The 19,889-nt window shown below is 34.8% G+C and overlaps 1 protein-coding gene across 2 annotated transcripts in view; it reads right to left on the bottom strand.

Moving 5' to 3' along the window:
• Positions 1-6,435: 6,435 nt before the first annotated feature.
• The window catches only part of LOC150080975 (ATP-dependent 6-phosphofructokinase-like), a 303,293-nt gene continuing 289,839 nt past the window's right edge, over positions 6,436-19,889 (bottom strand). For both annotated transcript variants that reach the window (XM_090381722.1, XM_090381723.1), the window contains one exon: positions 6,436-6,919. In XM_090381722.1, coding sequence (XP_090237848.1) covers positions 6,799-6,919 — 121 coding nt within the window. In that variant the 3' untranslated portion in view covers positions 6,436-6,798. The remainder of the gene's footprint in view (positions 6,920-19,889) is intronic.

Genomic DNA, 19,889 nt, shown 5'->3' with positions numbered 1-19,889 from the left:
CTCCATTAATTTCCCCAGAATTGAAGTTAAACTAACAGGTCTGTAATTACTTGTGTCACCCTTTGATTCTCCTTTGTGAATTGGGAACTAGATAGAGTAAATTCAATTATAACACTCCTTATAACACACTTTAACACTGTTTTCCTCTGGTCCCATTATCAATCCTAAAAAGTGCCATGTATTTTTTAACAGCTATAATTCTCTTTTAAAATTCTTGCCCACTTATGTGGTTAACGACAGTCATCAGGGTGAGCTACTGCAACAGGATTTAGGAAAATTGGGTCAATGGGCTGAGAAATGGCAATTGAAGTTGACAAATGCAAGGTACTGCACATGGGTAGCAGTAACCTCAGAGTAAGTTATTAACTCAGGGTAGTGGAGAATAAAAAAGACCTGGGAGAAATTGTGCAGTCAGACATGAAATTATCAGAGCACTGCAGACATGATGCCAGGCCAGCTCATGATGTTTTGTCAATGATATACAGAAACTTTGCTAGCAGGGATAAGGCCATGGTTAGGCCGCATCTTGAGTACTGTATACAGGTCTGGAGGCCTCACTTTAGGAAGGATGTAGTTCTGCTGGAATGGGTGCAGAGAAGGGCAACCAGATTGGTGACAAGAAAAGGGTGCTCTTACCTAGACAGACTTCAGTTCTGCAAACTGCAGAGTCTCGAGACCAGGCATCTGTGGGGAGATCTGCTTGAGGTGCTAAGACTACACAAGGGGGGGGGGGGTATAAATTCAAGCTGAGGAAGGATGGTTTCAGGATAGATGTGCGGAAGTTTGCCTTCAGTCAACAGGTCACTGATTGTTGAACAGGCTTCCATCTGTTTTTGTCGAAGCAGATGGGTTGAATAAATTCAACGGAGAACTTAGACAAATTCTTGGAGAGTATGGATGGATGAAGAGGTGTTTTTTTTTTTTTTTTTTTGGCTGATGCTATATCAGCTTGCTTACTTTCATCATTTGCCATTACTACTACTGCTGCCACTACTACTACTATATCACTTTTTCTACCACAGAAGGAATAAACCCAGATATAACATCCTTACTCTTGATTTTTGGTTTTGGGAAAGTGAGGGTAGAGACTTTGTTTACAGTGCAATTTGTTCACTTCACAGAGATAGTTTCCGGTGCAGGTAAATTTTATTTTTTCCTATTTAACTCAAAGCTTTGAAGGTGGAAAGGTATCTAACTCATTGCATTTAGATGCTCTCCTTGACCTTTTTTTTTTTTTTTTTTTTAATTCAGCAATGTTGTTCATTCACTTTCCTTGCTGGTAACCACTGTCTTTTTTGTATTCAACATGGCATCAATAAATTTCATTAACAAGAGCAATATCTATTATGGTTGCTTAAGATATGTTAGCTTAATTGAATAAAACCTTTTAAAATAATATTTTTAATAGCATGTAAAAAAGGTCGAAAGTCATCAAAACATAATACATTAGAAGTGAGCAGCTTCTCGACTTACACATAAACACAGCAAAAAAAAAAAAAAAATCCTTGAAAAATCAATGTTATTTATTAAAATAATGACAAAATATAAAAAAACAAGCCCCAAAAAGGGGTGACTTATAACACTTTCCTTTTTGTAGTGCTCTTAGGACTGCTTTCCTGGCAAACGTTATAAAGAGAGTTTACTGTATATATATATATTATTCTATTTTATAATAGTTATTCAATGCTTAATTTTAAAATTATCTATATATCCCTTCTTCCCGCCAGGGAATCTGCAGTACTCCTCAAAATAACCAAGCTAAAACACTTTATAACAGAAGATGCAGTATGTGTACACACACACACACACACACACACACACACACACACACACACACACACACACACACACACACACACACACACACACACACACACACAACTGCGTGCACGTGTGTGTGTGTGTAAACCATTACCAGATTCTGGAATAGTAATCTTATTGGCAATTGTACGTTCTAGTCTGGGGTGACCAGAATTCAGACAATTAACAAAACAGGGCAATGCAATATGAAACTGTGTAGTATGTGTGAATGTTGCAAACACCTGACCGCCACAAGTTATATTTAGAAATATACAGTACCACTGCAGATGACTATGCTTTGACTTATATTGTTGTACATTACAGACTAAATCAGTAAACATTATATTATGACTTTTTTTTAACCTGAAATGTTATCCATGCTTATAAAATTGAATGATACAGAGCATTTTAGTCCTAACAGCATCAATGATTATTACCACTCATGCAGTCAACTTCACCAACATCTAACAAAAATAGGAAGAAAAAAAAAAAGTACTTATGTTGTTAACCTTTAAATAAAATGACACTAATGGAAAAGAAAAAAAATTGGACTATTCGACATTCCATTTCACCTTTGTTGGGACAACAGCACACCTCACTCAAAATGAGATGATCCCAATAAAACTGGATATTTTATCACCCCAGTTCAGTCTGTCACTGCATAAATGAAATAAAGAAATGTACATAATAGATAAACAAATTCCAACACAGCAGTGATTCTGGTAATTGAGGTGGTAAATTCTGATTTAGAATTCTATATAGTTGTGTATGTGTACACATTGATGCACACTCCAGTGTCGTATGGAGTTGCTTCAGTATTGCATTACTCCATAATAAACATCCACTTTTTTTTTTTTTTTTAAATACAATATCAAAACCTGGGAGATATCTATGCCATTTTATTCATTTTCTAATAGAAATTCTGGTTTGTAAGCATAAAACATAAGGAAAAAATATTCAGCTATCATTATACTACTTAAAATAAAACAGAATTTCTCTACTGAATAAAGTAAATACTGTTTATTTGAAGCAGCATGATACCAAAGCAATTTATTTTGAAAATGAAGGCATGAGATCTATCCATCTCATTACAGAAAAAAACCTTTTGTTTTTTTCTATTCTAATACAAATCTACAAAATCAATTTGAAATACTCACAAATACCTTTACTATAAGCTTATAAATTCTGAGACCTGGAAAAACTTATCACCACCACCACTAAACAACAATTTGCTCGACTTCACTGGGTTTGGAAATCTCAGATTTCAGAAAGCTGAATTTGAGAATTTTTACTCTAGTACAATATGCTAAACATTCCTTGGACTTATTTCCATTCTTGAACATAACTAATTTGTATACATTATATTTGAAAGAACAGTATTGTATCTATCTTTATATAATCACTAACTATTAATTAAATGTATAAAATTTAATATTCCAGTGGTGAAATATATTGCCAAGGATTTATAACTTTAGTGCCTGCTAATATGATCTCTGTATTTAAAAATATTCATCTAACTAAATCTAAAGATTAAAATAAAATTTAACCCATTAGTTGTTACCATGGTATATTCTGTACAGCAAAAACAAAAACTTAAATATTACAATTCTATTAAAATATTGTATCAATAGTACAGTTCTATTAAAATTACATCAATATAAATGTCAGCATTTCTACAGTATGGTATTCACTTCCAAATTGCACCATTATTTTCTAATTGGAAAAGCACAGCCATAAAAAAAATTCTTGATACCATCTTTACTAAAAACAGCATTTTGGTTTTGTAACCCCGACAACTTTGATACTTCAAATTTGGCTGTATGGTATTCAAGATTTTTTTTTTTAACATGACTGTTATTACTAATATATTTTTTGATCTCATTATCTAATATAATCAGAATTAAGAATGAAATAAATTCAGTTTCTCATTTTAAACTATTTCTTGCCTTTCCCCCAACAAGAAAACGACTGTTGTGTAAAATTCATCAGTGCCATTGAATTTGACATAGGGTTAACTTTAAACAGATTTTTTACTTAATTTAAATTCCCTGATTTTATTTTTCATTTATTTTTAAATGTATAAAAACATTTAAATGTAATTTTTTCCTTAAATGGAAAAAAGATTTACAAACTCTCTCTCTCTCTCTCAGGGTAACTCAAATTTTTTTTTTGGCTGGTGCAGCATAAGCCTCAGGCTTCCTTGCACCATATGGCTAATAATAATAATAATAATTTTTTTTAAAAAATGAAAGTAGTGGCATTCCAAACTGAGTCTAAAAAAGTAATAAATAAACTAAGACTACAAACACCATATGGGAAGCTGCAGCCCATTTCAGAGAATGAGTAATAGAGGGCTAAGAAAAGTTCTAAATTAAATTAGTCCTATAAGCAATAATTTAATGGATAGTAACAAGAGCAGATATACTAGTTGAGTCAAAAATAAATGGAATTTCCAATACAGATTTATTATGGTGAATGACAAAAGAGTTCTCAACATTTCCTTCAAAATAATCACTCCTAGCACCTCCTCACTTCTGCCAAGATATTTGTATTTCAAGAGAAATTTGTTGTCACCATATATTTGTTGATGAGGAGTGACTGAAGCACTGGGGCATTATCGTGAACTCGGTTCTTTATTCACCACAGATAAGGATGTTTCATTTCACTGCATCTCTGCAGCACAGTCAAATTAAACCCCTCACCCCATAAAGAATGTTAATATAAATTTATTGCCAAGTTTAATGATGTTATTATTTATTTAGTCATCTTCACAGCAGCAACCAATTCACAAAACTACAATAAAATTGCATGTTAGCATTACTGAGCGGTGTTTCAACGTCTCATTTATTTTTGACTCAATACCACCATAAAATAACTATATTTACAAACTTTTATTTAGATTCCTTTTAATCTGATACAGAATAATATAATCAGAGAAATCTGATAACATCAAATTTAAAGCAAGCATTCTGTAACATATTTTAAACTTTTATAAGCAACTTTGTAACAAGCTTACAAAAATGCAGAAACAACTGAAATAAATACAGTAAAATATTAAACTACTAGAAACTAAAAATAATTATTTAAAACAACAATACTGGAATGTTAATGTATTCTATCAATAGTATAATCACTACTATGCTTTGATAAACAAAATTTACTAGAGCAATTCAAACAACTTTTCTCTTAAAAACATTCAGGAGAATGATGCAATTGGAGAAGAAACAATCTTTACCAGGTACTTGATATTTATTTGTGGTTATCCAAAAATAAAGCATATACTTAAAAGGGCTGAATTGCAACAATATGTACCAGAGAGGAACTTTAAATGCTCAGACAGAGTGATGTATTCAGATAATCTCATATAGGTGTAAAAAAACAGCTTTTAATATTAAACTACTTTTAATATTAAACACACATTTTAAACAGGATAATTATAATTATTCTGTATTACAAACTACCTTCATTATTATGAATGGAATTACCACACTCAGGGTTATGTTAAAACTATTATGTTGGGGAGGGGAACACTTCAGTTCATACAGATGAATTTTATTTTTACATGCAAACAATTTAAACATGCAACTAGATTATATTTTCATAATGTATCTCTCTCTCTCTCTCTCTCTCTCTCTCTCTCTCTCTCTCTCTCTCTCTCTCTCTCTCTCTCTCTCTCTCTCTGCATGAAAATATTTTTGTTCTAAAAATTTGAGCTCTAATTTAAGCATTCCAATCTAGCATATCCATTTTTTTGTTTAAATTTTAATTATGAGTGGTTCACAGCATTAATCAACTGATATTTAATTACAAGAAAGTATACTTCTTCCTTATAAATGAAGCATTTTAAATTATAGCATACATTTTGTATTTTATCAAATCTAAAATGTACTGTATTAAAGAATATACTATAAAAAATGTACTCTCTCAAAGTTGCATTCATAATAAATTTTCAGTTGCACAAAACTGAACTTTGTTAGATTTCAGTTAAATCTTTAATATAGTACGTTTAACATAACTAGCAAACAACTAACATCCTGGTGTATAAAAAGCACAACTGAACTTCAATGGAATTAATTATAATCCATTAAAACTATAAAGAAGTTTATCAATTTTGGTATTATTCAATCAGATAAACATGGATATTTTTATCTGGTTGAGTAATACCAAATAAACAGTAACACTAAATATTTTAACTATACTAAACTAATAAAAAAAAATAACTAAATATTTGCACTAACAGTTATTTATTGAAAAAGCAGAATAAGAGAAACACCAATCTTCAAGACTAATCTGCACTCCAAAGTCTTGTTTTTCTTGAGAAAATTATTCTTTTAGCAACTTTCAAAAAAATTCATGATGCAAAAAATTATTCTGAACAACTTTAAATCATATGACAACATTTAATAAATATCAACATAAGATTTTTTTCCCTAAAATTTACACTCATTCATATACCACTTTTACCTCATATATAAACTTCTACAATCAAAATCAATGATCACATTTCAGTCATCACGTTTAATTAAATTTAATAATGTGCTCAAACTTTTTTTGGAAGTTCACTGTTTAAATCTATCTTCTTGCACATTTTAAAACTCACTCAATTAGTATGCAGATCAACCAAAAACTGTTAGATTTAATTATAAATGTAGTATTTTTTTCAGAAAAACCACAAAAATTACAAAAAAAATTTAAGTTAAAATTACATTTTGGTCTCGATTCCATGCTTAACAGATGAAATGTGTGCATCCCTTCACAAAACTTGAAACAATGTCACAAAATTTAAAAAGATTTCAGGCATACACAATGCTTTCATTGAAAATTTACAAGGCCTAGTTCTTTCCAAATGAACAACAATTCACACTGAAATATTTACATTAGCTGCAAACATCACAGAATGCAGTAAATGGCACATCAAACTAGAATCACAATAAAAAAGAGATTTTATGAAGTCATGAAAGCAGGAGGAAAGGGCATGTTAAGAAGGGTCAAAACAAGTTAGTCACTATCCACTGGTGTCAAAACACTAGCTTCAGTCTGATAACTAGAATCATGCTTGGCAAGGATGCGGAGGAGAGGACGTAAGTTCATCCACCATTGCTTTTTGGGAATGCGATGTCTGGAAAAAAGTCATATTCAGAGTCCATTATAATTTTTCTAATAGTTTATATAAAATATTACTCATTAAATATCTTACATTCATTATACATGGTGATTGGTTTATTATGAAACAAACCATAATTTCATTGCTTCACAAATAATTGAGTATAATAAGGAAAGGAGAGAGAGAGAGAGAGAGAGAGAGAGATTTTTTCTCCTTTTATAGGATTAGCTGGGACATGAACAGATTTACAAGAAGCTCCCAGTTGCTGATGTTACTGGAAGTTTCATGAAATCTCATTTGGGTTTAATGCTATGAACTGTAAAGGCAAAGAATTTTAAGCTCTTGGAAATGGATGATTTTTTTGAGAAACAGTCCTAGTCAAGTTCATTAGCTATTTTTAAATTTAGCTAGAGATCTTGTAAGTTACAACTTAATATTCATAGAACTTTTGCATCAGTGATTTGGCATAGCACATGATAGTGGAATAGTAGAACTTTAATTGTTGTAAATAAGTAGCTCATAGGTTCTAATCATGTAGGTTGGCATATATTTTTTCTTTTTAGCTAAGAAATTCTATTTATAGTAAAGCAATAACTAATTTAATGTCTCTGAATGTAAGAATATATAATAATACATACAACATAAACTTGATAGTGTAATACATATTGCATTTAGGTATTTATTGGTTTTGTGTAGTATTCTCAGATTAAACTAAATTTAAAAAGACATCATGCCTCAGACTAGAGTAGCAAAGCAAAAGCACTTCCAGTAGTGGCAGTGCAACTCACAGTAGTATGACTCAAAGTAGTGAGAGTGTTGTTGCTCAGGCGAAAACTGAAGGGGTGGTTTCCTTCGAATCATGAGCAACAGCACTTGCACATACACTAATGCTGCTTGTGTGATGTTTGCTGACCTATCTGAAATGGTACATGATACAGCCAAGGTAATGTCTTTGTGTGTGTTTGGTGGAAATAGTATGAGGAAATTGGGTGTAAACTGAGCAGTGGGTGTTTATGAGAGCTTGAAGAATAAGGTAGATGCCCTCAAAGAAATTAAAATGAGGTACCCATCAAGCTCAGCAGCCAAGCTCAACAGCAGAGTTACGCTTATGCATCAGGCACACAATGGCAATCCCCAACACAGAATATGTTGGTCCCACAGGAGGTAGTCATTGTTGGCAACTCTGTTGTCACAAAAATGGAAAATATATTTTGCATAAAGGTAGGTGGAATAAGACCGGAGTATGTCTGACAGGGGTACAAAGATAGATGACACTATAGAGCAGATATCTTTTAAAGGCACAAAAAGTGTATACTGTTGTACACATTGGCACTAAGGTCATTAAGAGTAGGAGATCTGAAGGCTTACTTAGAAGGCAATGTTGGGAAAAAGTTGCAATTTAAGTTTAAAAGTGTTTGCAATTCTGTCCAGACACGATAGGAGGGAGTACATGTCGAGAGCCTTGTCAGTCAACTCTGCTGAGGAGAGACTGTGCAAGGCTCATAGGGTAGAATTTTTCTCAGTATGTGCTTGTTAACAGGAGAGACTTTTTACAGGGTTGGGATACAATTAAATAGAAGAGGTGCAAGGACATTTGCTGATGCTATCAAGGAAGTGGATTAGAAAACTACTAGCTTGGGGGATATACAGACTAATAGATTTACTAGATCTGCAGGCAGAGATGAACGTAATTCTTGCATTGCTTCTTTTGGAACATGCAACAGCCTGGAAAGAAAGGCATCAGAGATTTCAAGTGCTGCTGTGGATCATCATGGAACAAGTAAACACATGGACTATTTGATGACCTGATCAAATCATTAAATGCAGACACTGAAGGGATACAGGAGATATGGTGCCATTCAGACATAAGGGATGCAGAGTTTGAACATGGAGAGACTGTGTACAGAAAGGACAAGAGGGGAGATGGCATTATACTCTTATTTCTCAGTATGTGCTTGTTAACAGGAGAGACTTTTTACAGGGTTGGGATACAATTAAATAGAAGAGGTGCAAGGACATTTGCTGATGCTATCAAGGAAGTGGATTAGAAAACTACTAGCTTGGGGGATATACAGACTAATAGATTTACTAGATCTGCAGGCAGAGATGAACGTAATTCTTGCATTGCTTCTTTTGGAACATGCAACAGCCTGGAAAGAAAGGCATCAGAGATTTCAAGTGCTGCTGTGGGTCATCATGGAACAAGTAAATACATGGACTATTTGATGACCTGATCAAATCATTAAATGCAGACATTGAAGGGATACAGGAGATATGGTGCCATTCAGACATAAGGGATGCAGAGTTTGAACAGGGAGAGACTGTGTACAGAAAGGACAAGAGGGGAGATGGCATTATACTCTTAGTTGATTGTTTGTTTGTTATTTGGTTTTTAGGAGCATTAGCAACTAAGGCCATATTGCCTTTCCGCATCCTCCATAAGGCCGTATGGAGGATGCGGAAAGGAATGACCTTTCCGCATCCTCCGTATTTGGTGGTCACTGGCTCGAACCCTGGTCTAATCAAGAAGCGTGTGCTACGCACTGCTGCTCCTGCCCACCTGGCTACAAAGGCGCCACTCTTAGTTGAGAAGCATATTAAATCTAAGGGAGTGCATACAAGTGACATGGGTGGCCAGTGCAATGTTAAGTCAGTTTGGTTTGACATAAGCACTGGGAAAACAGCCAGCGAGTGGTTGATTGTTGGAAACAAACTCCCATCTGTCATTGTGGAAGGTGGGTAGCTTGAATAAATTTAAGGAAGATCTAGAAAAATTATTGACAGGGATGGGCAGGAAGGCTTATTCTTTTTTTTCTTCTTGTTTTTTTTTTTTCCAAGAAAACCATCAGGATATAACAGGGGTGGGTGGGTGGATATTAAGTTTTGATATATTAATAACTTGTTTGGGATTTCAACAGGAGATTTACCAAAATCATTAATGCAAGGGTTTGAGGAAAAACAGGATGTGACTGAGTTAACTTCATCTTTAGATGAAGTTAACTTAACACTATCCTTCTCCAATTTAGTAGCATCCTGATTCTTCGTCCAACTTAACAGTAATAAATCTGGCCATAAAGGCCCAAATGAAACCAGAGATTTGAATATAAGCCAACTGCAATATTCAATATTCTTACGAAAACTCATAACACATTTTTTGGGGAACCAACGACAACAGTTTAAAGGTGGAATGAGAAATAAAATATTTAACCTGGACAAAATAATTTTTCAGTGACATGAGCTGAGCAAATATTAGGATTAGGAGATTTAAAATATTAGTCCAACCAAGGTAAAAAGGAATAGAAATCAAACTAATCATCCCATTTTACACTCTCTTAATGCCAAATGACACAAGGCAGAGAACAGCCAATTGGGAAAAAGACTCCACTGGAGAGCCCATCAAAGGTGTGTGATCTGAAGTACCTAGAAGACAACTAACATTAACTGCATGGGTGCATAACCTCTTACACGATGACAGGAGAAATCCGCATGTAAATTTGCTGTATATTCAAGCATGTATGTATTGATGGCCAGAAATGTGGGAAATATCTGTGCCAAAGGACCAGAAAGTTTGGCTGCTATTTGGACAGGACGAAAGTTTCTTACCCTTAACATATGAAAATCAAGTTTCAACCATCTAGCAATCTAAGATGTGCATCAACAACTTTGTGTTATGTCAATTGTGCCAATTATTAAGTCACTGTCATCATTTGGATGAAGGTGGAATTTTTCCTGTATTCAAAATTTTTAATACAGGAAAATAATTTTGGAATAAGCATATGCTCGCGCCAGTGATAAATCTGGCCAAAAGGCCCAAATGTTTTTTTTTTTTTTTTTTTTTTAACTAGAATTGTAGTTATACTCTGTGATACTCCTGTACAGAAAGGATTGCAAAACACACTGATGGAGTGGTTTATTTCAGTAGCTAGTAGACATGCTGGAGACGGCATACTCTCATTTCCATGCTCACAAGTAAAAAAGTAAACTTTAACATTGACTGTTCATTTAAGATGATGCGTAAGTGTAGAGGAAAGGTCTCCCACACTTACACATCAACTTTGGCTCTCTACTCCAACCACTTCTTTTGTAATGAAGTTTTAGAACTTTCTGATGAATTGCTGTTATGAATTTACCTGCATTTTTGTAAATAACCTATCTTTTGTCCAAATAATTTTTCTATTCTTTGATAGTTTCCTGTCCTAATCACTGGTTTGAAAACCACTAGTTTAGATCTTATGTGTGAAAAGATCTAAACCTCTCAAATACTTTTACATTCATTTTCAAAATATATATATATATATATATATATATATATATATATATATACATACACAGTAAACCCCTGCTATTCACGGTATCTGTATTCGGGGTTTCGCGATCTCCGATTTAATATAAAATGAAACCTAAAAAAAAAATGTGAATTTTAAAGCGCCTTGAATATTTTCCGCCATAAAAAAACATGTGTGGCTAAAATTATCTTTCCCGGTTAAAACAGCACTCAGTGGGTGGGGGAGAGGGGTGACAAAATCGCGAGCGTGGATGTTTCTCGCTAATCCTTGTTCAGTATGTGTTATGCGCTTGTCATGGAAGGTTTCGTCATTTGCTTTTAATTTCTATGCTTATAAATTGAATAAATTTATCAATTTATAAACTAATATGCTTACAAAAATGATAAATCTACCATTTTGCAGTGTAAAACAGACTTTTTCGAGTGTGTTAACGGAAGAAAGTGACAAATTCTTTCTAACCCCTACAAAAATATGGCTACGAATAACAAGAGAAATGTGAAAATATCAAAGAAGGTGATGATATTAGCGAATAAAATTGAGTTATTAGATAAAATTTCTAATGCTGAAAGTGTCTCCTCAGTGGCAAAATATTATAAAATCAATGAGTCAAGGGTACGATCAATCAAAAAAATTGGAAGAAAAAATCCGCCGTAGGGTCCGTGAGAAAACGCGCTAATTGCTTCAAAAATTTTCTCTGTAACTCGTGATGTTAAATTAGAAAAAAATGGAAAAGGCTTTAAATCTGTGGATAGAAGACCGAACTCAAAATAAAATTCCGTTAAGTTCACTCATCATTCGTGAAAAGGCAAAACTCCTTTATCAACACTTTAGCGAAACTGGTGATAGCACTGGCGGGATAAGTTTTTTTACTAGCAAAGGCGCTGGTTTGAAAGATTTGTTTGAAATTTCTAATAAATATTACATTTAATATTTAATTGTTTCATATTTTCATTTCGATGCCATATGCTTGCATTTCACTATGTACTGTATGTACATAGTCATATTATGAAAGTACATATAATACATGCATAGACAAAATTTTAGACTAGTTTTTCTTATATATTTCATACTTTGGAACGGAACCCCTTTATTTCTTTGGGAGCCATAACTCAGTATTCGCATTTTCGGTATTCGCGGCATTTCTCAGGAACGTAACCCCCGCGAATAGCGGGGGTTTGCTGTATGTATATATATATATATATATATATATACACACACACACACACACACAGTAGACTCTCGATTTTCCGGGATAGATGGTAATAAACAAATCCCGGATAATCAATTTCCCGGTTAATCCAAAAATACAAAAGTCCCCGACATACGTAAGAAATATGTTCCAGGACTTATTACTCTGTCGAGTTTTACGTAACTCGGGAATGACTATTAACATATTGCTACTATATATTGACAAATCTGAATTCCGCACGATACTTGTTCATGTTTGACCATTTTCAAACATCCTTATTTTAATTTTCTGATACAAACCAATCACTTTCCTTTTCTTGGTAGATTTACTAGTATTGCTGTCACTTATTCTCTTAGTCGGCACCGTGATAACGGTTAAAATGAAATTTTCTGAAAAGAACTTCACAGGGTTAAGGGGGAAATACATTATTATCACCTCAACCGAACTCACATTTTACTAAAGCACATTTCTGGAGGTCACTGCCATTAAACAATCTGCACCTTCCGGGTTACTGGGCTTTTCTATTCGTGCATCTAATTGTAAACGGGTAGTAAACTTGATCTTATTGCATTTGTAATACCAATAACTGGAATTGTGTGGGTTTTTACGTTATTATGGCGAAATGTGTCCCGTTCGCTGAAATCTTCAGTCGTATAAAAAAAAAAAAAAAACCATAAATAAATTGTAAGAATCTTCTCTTCTTTCCTATTTTTTTGATTGTTACTCCATATCTCACTTGTGCAATTTGCGTGTGCCGTGATCGTCATTATTCATTGCTTATTTTATTTATTATTTTTGTTTTAAATTTTACAATGCTAAAAAAAAAAAAAAAAATTTGAGCGAAAAAAATTTACGTAAATCCGTAGTTGCATAAGTCGGGACTTACTGTATCGAAAAAAAAAATGTTCGGCAACCTACGTAAAAAGTATGGCGATAGATAAAAAACGAAAAAACTTACCACGCATTCTCGCATGTCCAATATGATGCATCCCTTTATTTATATGTTGATTTTATATCTAATAGCTTCCCTTTATTTTTTACGATGTTGCGTATGGTTCTGTCACCAACATTATAATCGTTGATCAAAGATTTAAAGGTTTTCAAACTTTTGAATAATTTCAAGTTTTTGTTTAACTGAAAATGCAATTCTTTTGTGTTTACCCATTATTTTTGCGATTTCTAAGCAAAACAAAAAAAATTCACTATAAAAAAAAAATTCTGACATCCCTGATATAAATAACGAAACAAAAGTTGTTCTTTTATGCTATAACGGAACACAACAATCGACGCAACACACTAAAACAAACTGAACATTTGGTCTCTTTTTTTTTTTTTTTGAGTGGTAGGAATTTTTTTTGATTTCTGGTTGATTTTTTTTTTTTTTTTTTTTTTTTTTTAAATTTGGAGTCTTGAAGTGTTCCGGTTAATCCGATCCCAGTTAATCGAGAGTCTGCTGTATATATATATATATACAGGGTGACTCAAAAATATTGGTACAAACGTTTAGGGGAGGTAGGTAACATCTAAAGGAATGTGAATCGCATAGGAACCCATAACCGGAAACGTCATGGGAAAGTAGTAGCAGAGGCACCAAGAAGCAGAAATGACACAAGACAGTAATTAGTGGCAAACATTTATTTGACATAATATTAACAATGGAGTACGAGATGGATGCATTTCATGATGTTACAACAGATGCTCGAAGGTTCCACCATGGGATGCAATGCATGCATCACACCGACGCAGCATGGATTGGCGGACACGGTCGAACACACCTGGAGTTTCTTTGACAGTAGCAGCATTGCAGACGAGATCCATTTCCATCTCCACAGGTGATTCATACACGATAGATTTGAGGGCCCCCCCCCCATGGAAAGAAATCAAGGATCGATAAATCAGGTGAGCGTGGGGGCCAGGCAACAGGTCCATCATGGCCAATCCGCCGATGCCCAAAACGCCTGTTCAAATGGTCATGAACACACCTTCCATAATGGGCAGGCACCCCATCATGTTGAAACCAAATGTTGCGTCTCACATTTGCTGGAACATCGTCAAGTAACCCTGGTAGAATGTCTTCAAGAAAGATCCGATATTTAGTGGAGTTCATGCAGGATGGTAACAGGTATGGGCCGACTAAGCAGTCACCGACCATACCTGCCCACACATTTATTGCAAAGTGATGTTGTGCCGCATGGGGGCGCATGCCGTGTGGGTTGTCGTAAGCCCACACACACGAGCATTGTGCTGATTGAATAAGCCTTCCCGAGTGAAATAAGCCTCATCCGTGAACAAAACATTGAAAATTTCCCTCTTGCGAACTGATGAACAGCACCGTCTACCGACTTACGGTGATGTTTCCGGTTATGGGTTCCTAAGCGATTCACATTCCTTTAGATGTTACCTACCTCCCCTAAACGTTTGTACCAATATTTTTGAGACACCCTGTATATATGGACTCAATTCCAATCTCAATGATGTCCATTTCCTTACAGTCTGCCAAGCCCAGCTTACTTTTTTTCTGAGCGAATTCAAATTATTATTTGATTCAACAACTGCTCATCTCAGTTGTCCTAATAATTCATTGTACAATTCCTTTCATTTCAGAGGTACTTGTGCATCTGTGTGCTCAGATATTCCCAGTCTGAGACTTAGAATTTGCAATCGCCTCTTTTCGATCTTCTCTGACCTAAAATCTCTCTGGATTAAAATATCTTCCATTCTATCAAATTCATCTGTTGCCTCTATTAATCTCCCAATTCCACTACCCACTTAAAACTCTGACTTCCTCTCTTAAAAGCTCAAATTCCTCTGGTCCAAGTTTCCTAAGAGTGAGGTAATTTTCCTTTGTAATTTTATGTTCACAACCCCATCTGGCTTCAGTTTTCTAGTCATATGGACCCAACTGGTCAAGATGTTTTCCAATTAGTAATGACCTTGCTCATTTACTTACCAGACTATCCGAATCACGCATTCAAAATGCTTTCTCCTTTGATTACAGACAACCTGATGATCTCTTCTCCAATGGAATCTTTCCCTTGTGGCCTTTCTGAGTCTGATGTTTGACATTACAAGAATGCCAAATGGGATGACCTGCAAGATTTCTATTCTCTTTTCCCTTGTTTGTTTTACTGTTCTAAATCTTCTGATGTCAATGTTTGCACAAATCATGTCAGTGAAATTATCCTTGTATGGATGAAATTCTTCATTCCACACTCCTTAAAATCTTGTCCATTATCTAAACCTTGGTTCTCCAATAAATGTGCTAAGGCTGTTAAAAATAACAATGATGCATATCACAACTGGCTTGCAAATCTCCATTTTCTACCTACACTAAAGCTTGCAACAATTGTAAAGCAGTTATTAATCAGTCTAAACTAGATTTTGAACAGGCTAAGAGTAGGAACTTTCCAGAGCTATTAGCTGCAACTTTTGCTCATTTGTATTCCTACCTCTATTAAAACCAGTTGGATATTGCCACCTCAGCTAAAGATAAATCTAACCTACTAGCATCCTAATTTTTTTCTAATTCTTGTATTGACAATCTTTGTAAAACACCTCCTACTATTCCCAGTACACTCCACTCAATACCTCCTGTCGTCTTCTGTCAAAAGGATGACAGAAAAATTTTGAACAATCTTAATGCCAAAGAGAGCTCCAATTTCTGATGGTATTTCTACACTTGTTCTCAAAAATCGTGCTCCTGAGTTACTCCTGTTCTGTGACCCCTTTTTAAAAACTTTCTTATTCCACTGATGTTTTACCTTCTATTAGGAAATTTGCTCATATCCAGCCAGTTCCTAAAAAGAGTGACAAATCCCTCCCATTCAATTATCATCCTATTACACTTACTTCTACTCTTTCTAAAGTAGTGGAGAAATCCAGTAACTGTCAATTCCTTAACTACCTTCACCAGTATGGATCCATTCAGTGTTAATCCACTATATTACCCATCTATGGACAAATTCAATGGGAAAGTTTGGTGGATCTCAAGCAGTTTCTCTTAACATTTCAAAGGCTTTTGATCAAGCTTTCATCTTTTGGATTGCTGACTGTTTTTTGTAATTGGATATCCAGTTTTCTTTCTGACAGCTCACTGTGCATGATGGTAGATGGCTCTGTCCTCTAACTTCTCCACTAATGCTGATGCTCCCCAAAGTTCATTTCTTTTTCCCACTCTTTTCCTCGAATATCAATGAACTTCTTCCATTGACTAGGATCCAATCCATAGTTTTGCTGATGATAGCACAATGCATTCCACCTTCCAGCTTGAGAAACCTTGTGCAAACAGCTTCAACTTCTTGAATACCAATACCAATTATTTAAATACTGATCTCTAGGTAATACTCCACTGGGGCAAAATAATTTAGTTTTCAATCCTTCTAAAAATCCTTCTTGAAAAAGGATTCTTCTGCTCCTATGCTCATCTTCAACAGCACATAGATTCCAAGACAAGGTCACATATCTCTATCAGGAAATACCCTTATTTCTAATCTCCCTTAGCATCAGCACATTACAAATATTGCTTCCTCTGCATATAAAAAACTGGGTTCTCTCTTTTGCTCTTGGCATTACTTTTCTTCCAAACAGCTGCTCACTCTCTATGAATTGCAAATCTGCACTAATATGGATTATTGTTCCCACATCTGGGGCAGTGCCCCTAAAACCTCTCTCAGGCTTCTAGATTCCATTCAAAGGAGGGCAGTTAGGCTAATTAATAATCAATCTCTACTCTGTCTCATAGATGTTCTGTTTCTGCTGTATGCCCTTTCTATACATACTTCCACGAGCGCTTTATCTACTTTAGATTCTAATGCCTTTTGTGTTTGAGGTCTGCATTAAAAAAAAAAAAAAAAAAAAAAAAAAAAAAAAAAAAACACCCTCCAACCTATACTTTCCACAAATCCTTTCAAACTCATGTAACCTTTAAGGCCTGACGTAGCCCAGTGGTCAGGAGCGAGAGTGCATAGCGCACGTTCCTTGAGTGGACCGGGGTTCAAGCCCGTGACTATTAAATACGATAAATATTTGTATTAACGATTTATTGTAAACTCTACTGACTTGGTTGTCGTGCCGGAGTATAAAACAGAAAATTTATATATAACCACAATGACTATACTGAAAGCAGTTTTTCTTATTCTCCACCTGTCTCTTATTAAAGGAATGCTTCAATGTATTAGAATTAGCCATATGATGAAAGGACACACCAGCCTTATACTGCACAGTCAAAAATATAAAATTAAATAAATATAAAAATATATATTAGAATAAATATAAACTACCTATATGATTCCCTCCTTCCACGGGTATCTATCCAGCTGAAAGCCTCCATAAGTAAAAATTTTTCTCTCATTCATTTCACTTTTTCCTCTCAGACTTATACATCAATTTGATACCTTCTAAGGTGCCTACTTCCCAAGCACAATAACTGACATCACTTTTTGCTGATCTTACCAAATGTGTTACCTGTTTTTGGACCTTTTAAAGAAGCTCAATGTCTTTTTTGTGATAGTCTCCATACTTAGACACAGTTCCAAGTGCAGCCTTACAATTGTCTTATACAGGTGGACATGAAGTGCTCCATGCGTCATTAACAACACACAGAGGGCTCCCCTTCCTTGCATGGAGCACTTCATATACATCTATACTGTAACTCCCAAATCTCTTTCTTTGTCTACCCCCACTTTTATTTTATTTTTTTCTTTTTAATTCAACCCTACCAAGTGTATAAGTTATTTTGGGGTTTCCAGGTAAGACTTGATGAATGGCATTTTCTGCAACTTCTTTGACCAACCTTAAAGTCTGTCTAAATTATCCAAAGCTGTGAAAACATCTTTGGCAGCCTACTAAATTTTCATACTGAAGTAAAACCATTTGGTAATGAAAATTCAAGACAGAAATGGCATCACTTCCTAAATGGCACTAACTCAGTCATTAACGTTGATTTGGTACAGCAAGTAGCGGGCGCGGGCATAAAATGTTACATCGTTCATAACTTTGGTTCTAGCTGTTTGATTTTAAAAATTTAAACGGTTTTGATTTTCATCAGAGATGTTTTCACATAAAATAAGACATCTTTTGCGCATACAGGGTACACGGTTTTTTTTTTTTTCAGACAAGCTGTGCATACCTGTTGTATGTTTTATTATTATTTTTTTTTTTTAGCCATATGGTGCAAGGAAGCCTGAGGCTTATGCTGCACTGGCCAAAAAAAAAAAAAAAAATTCCCTATTACCCGAACAGAGAGAGAGAAGTAGAAAGGGAAGAACGATGATATCCAGCTCAGGACCCTGGGTGTGCTAAGCCCATACTCACCAGACATGAGCCCCTGGGTTTTTTAGAAAGCTAAGTCATGTAATGTGAGGCCAGAAAATCAAATACTATCAGCAAGTTGTATGTTATGACTCCCCAACCTCGATTTTGAATCAAGATGCATTTTGCAGAGATCTTCTCTGAAGATAACTAGCTGTTATATGACATCCATGATTCTAGTTTATTTATCAACACTTGAAGTTGCATTTCTATGAAACATATATTTTAAAACTGACTGGATATTATGAGATCATCAACAAAAAAATAAGTTTCAACAGTACTGGAGACAGTTCAACAATATGTATTCTGATTACAAAGAGGGTAACACTGAGACACTCTCCTGGAATTTCTGAATAAGAAAGGAAGAAAGTTTACTCACAGACTTATCTGAGAGTTACTCAGGAAAAGCAGTATATTCTTTTGTTACCATCCATTCTTATTCATTTGGGTGAGTTATAGTGTGTAAGTTGGAGGTGTGAGTCCCAGTAGACTCAAGTGGTGGAGTTTTCATTGTCCATGTTTTCTCCTTTTGTCATTAGGAATAAGTCTATTATTTCTGATTAATATCCGCTTGCTTTCTAGTTCTGTAATTCCTGAAATTTATTCTTCCAGAGGAATTATAGGATGTGTTCAATGTAGCATAAAAGCAACCATGCAAGTTTATTGGGGGGGGGGAGAGGGAGAGAGAGCAAGAGAGAGCAAGAGAGAGAGAGAGAGAGAGAGAGAGAGAGAGAGAGAGAGAGAGAGCAAGCGAAAATAGTGATTCAGAGTGTCTGTGGAAGGACATTTTCTATGAGAAGATCCCTGATTGTCCTTTAAACATTTTGAGTGGACCAGCAGCATTCCTTGGGAATTGCTGGATAAGACAGGGAGAAAGTATACTCCCAGATTTATTTGAATGGTCCTAATTTGCTTTCAGGCTCAAAAGTTTTTCTAGTAAGCAATCTTCTATAATTCCCCTATTTCAAAGTTTGGTTTGGTTTTATTGGCATATTATCTACTGAGGCTATAATGCACCCATATTTCAAAGTGATTTCAGAAATTCACTAGTGCAATTTCTTCTTACCACGAAGGGACTTTCGTGTGTAAAGATCGATGAGAGGCATTCATTCCATTTATAATGCTGGTTACCAATACTTTCCCAAAACCATTACATAAAGGGCCAGTCTGATTTACTCTTTTCTTCATTTAATTTACATAT

This window comes from Mastigoproctus giganteus, chromosome 9, assembly GCF_048544385.1.
Source record: "Mastigoproctus giganteus isolate SK-2022 chromosome 9, ASM4854438v1, whole genome shotgun sequence".
Taxonomy (NCBI): domain Eukaryota; kingdom Metazoa; phylum Arthropoda; class Arachnida; order Uropygi; family Thelyphonidae; genus Mastigoproctus; species Mastigoproctus giganteus.
This window is presented reverse-complemented; position numbering and strand designations above follow the sequence as displayed.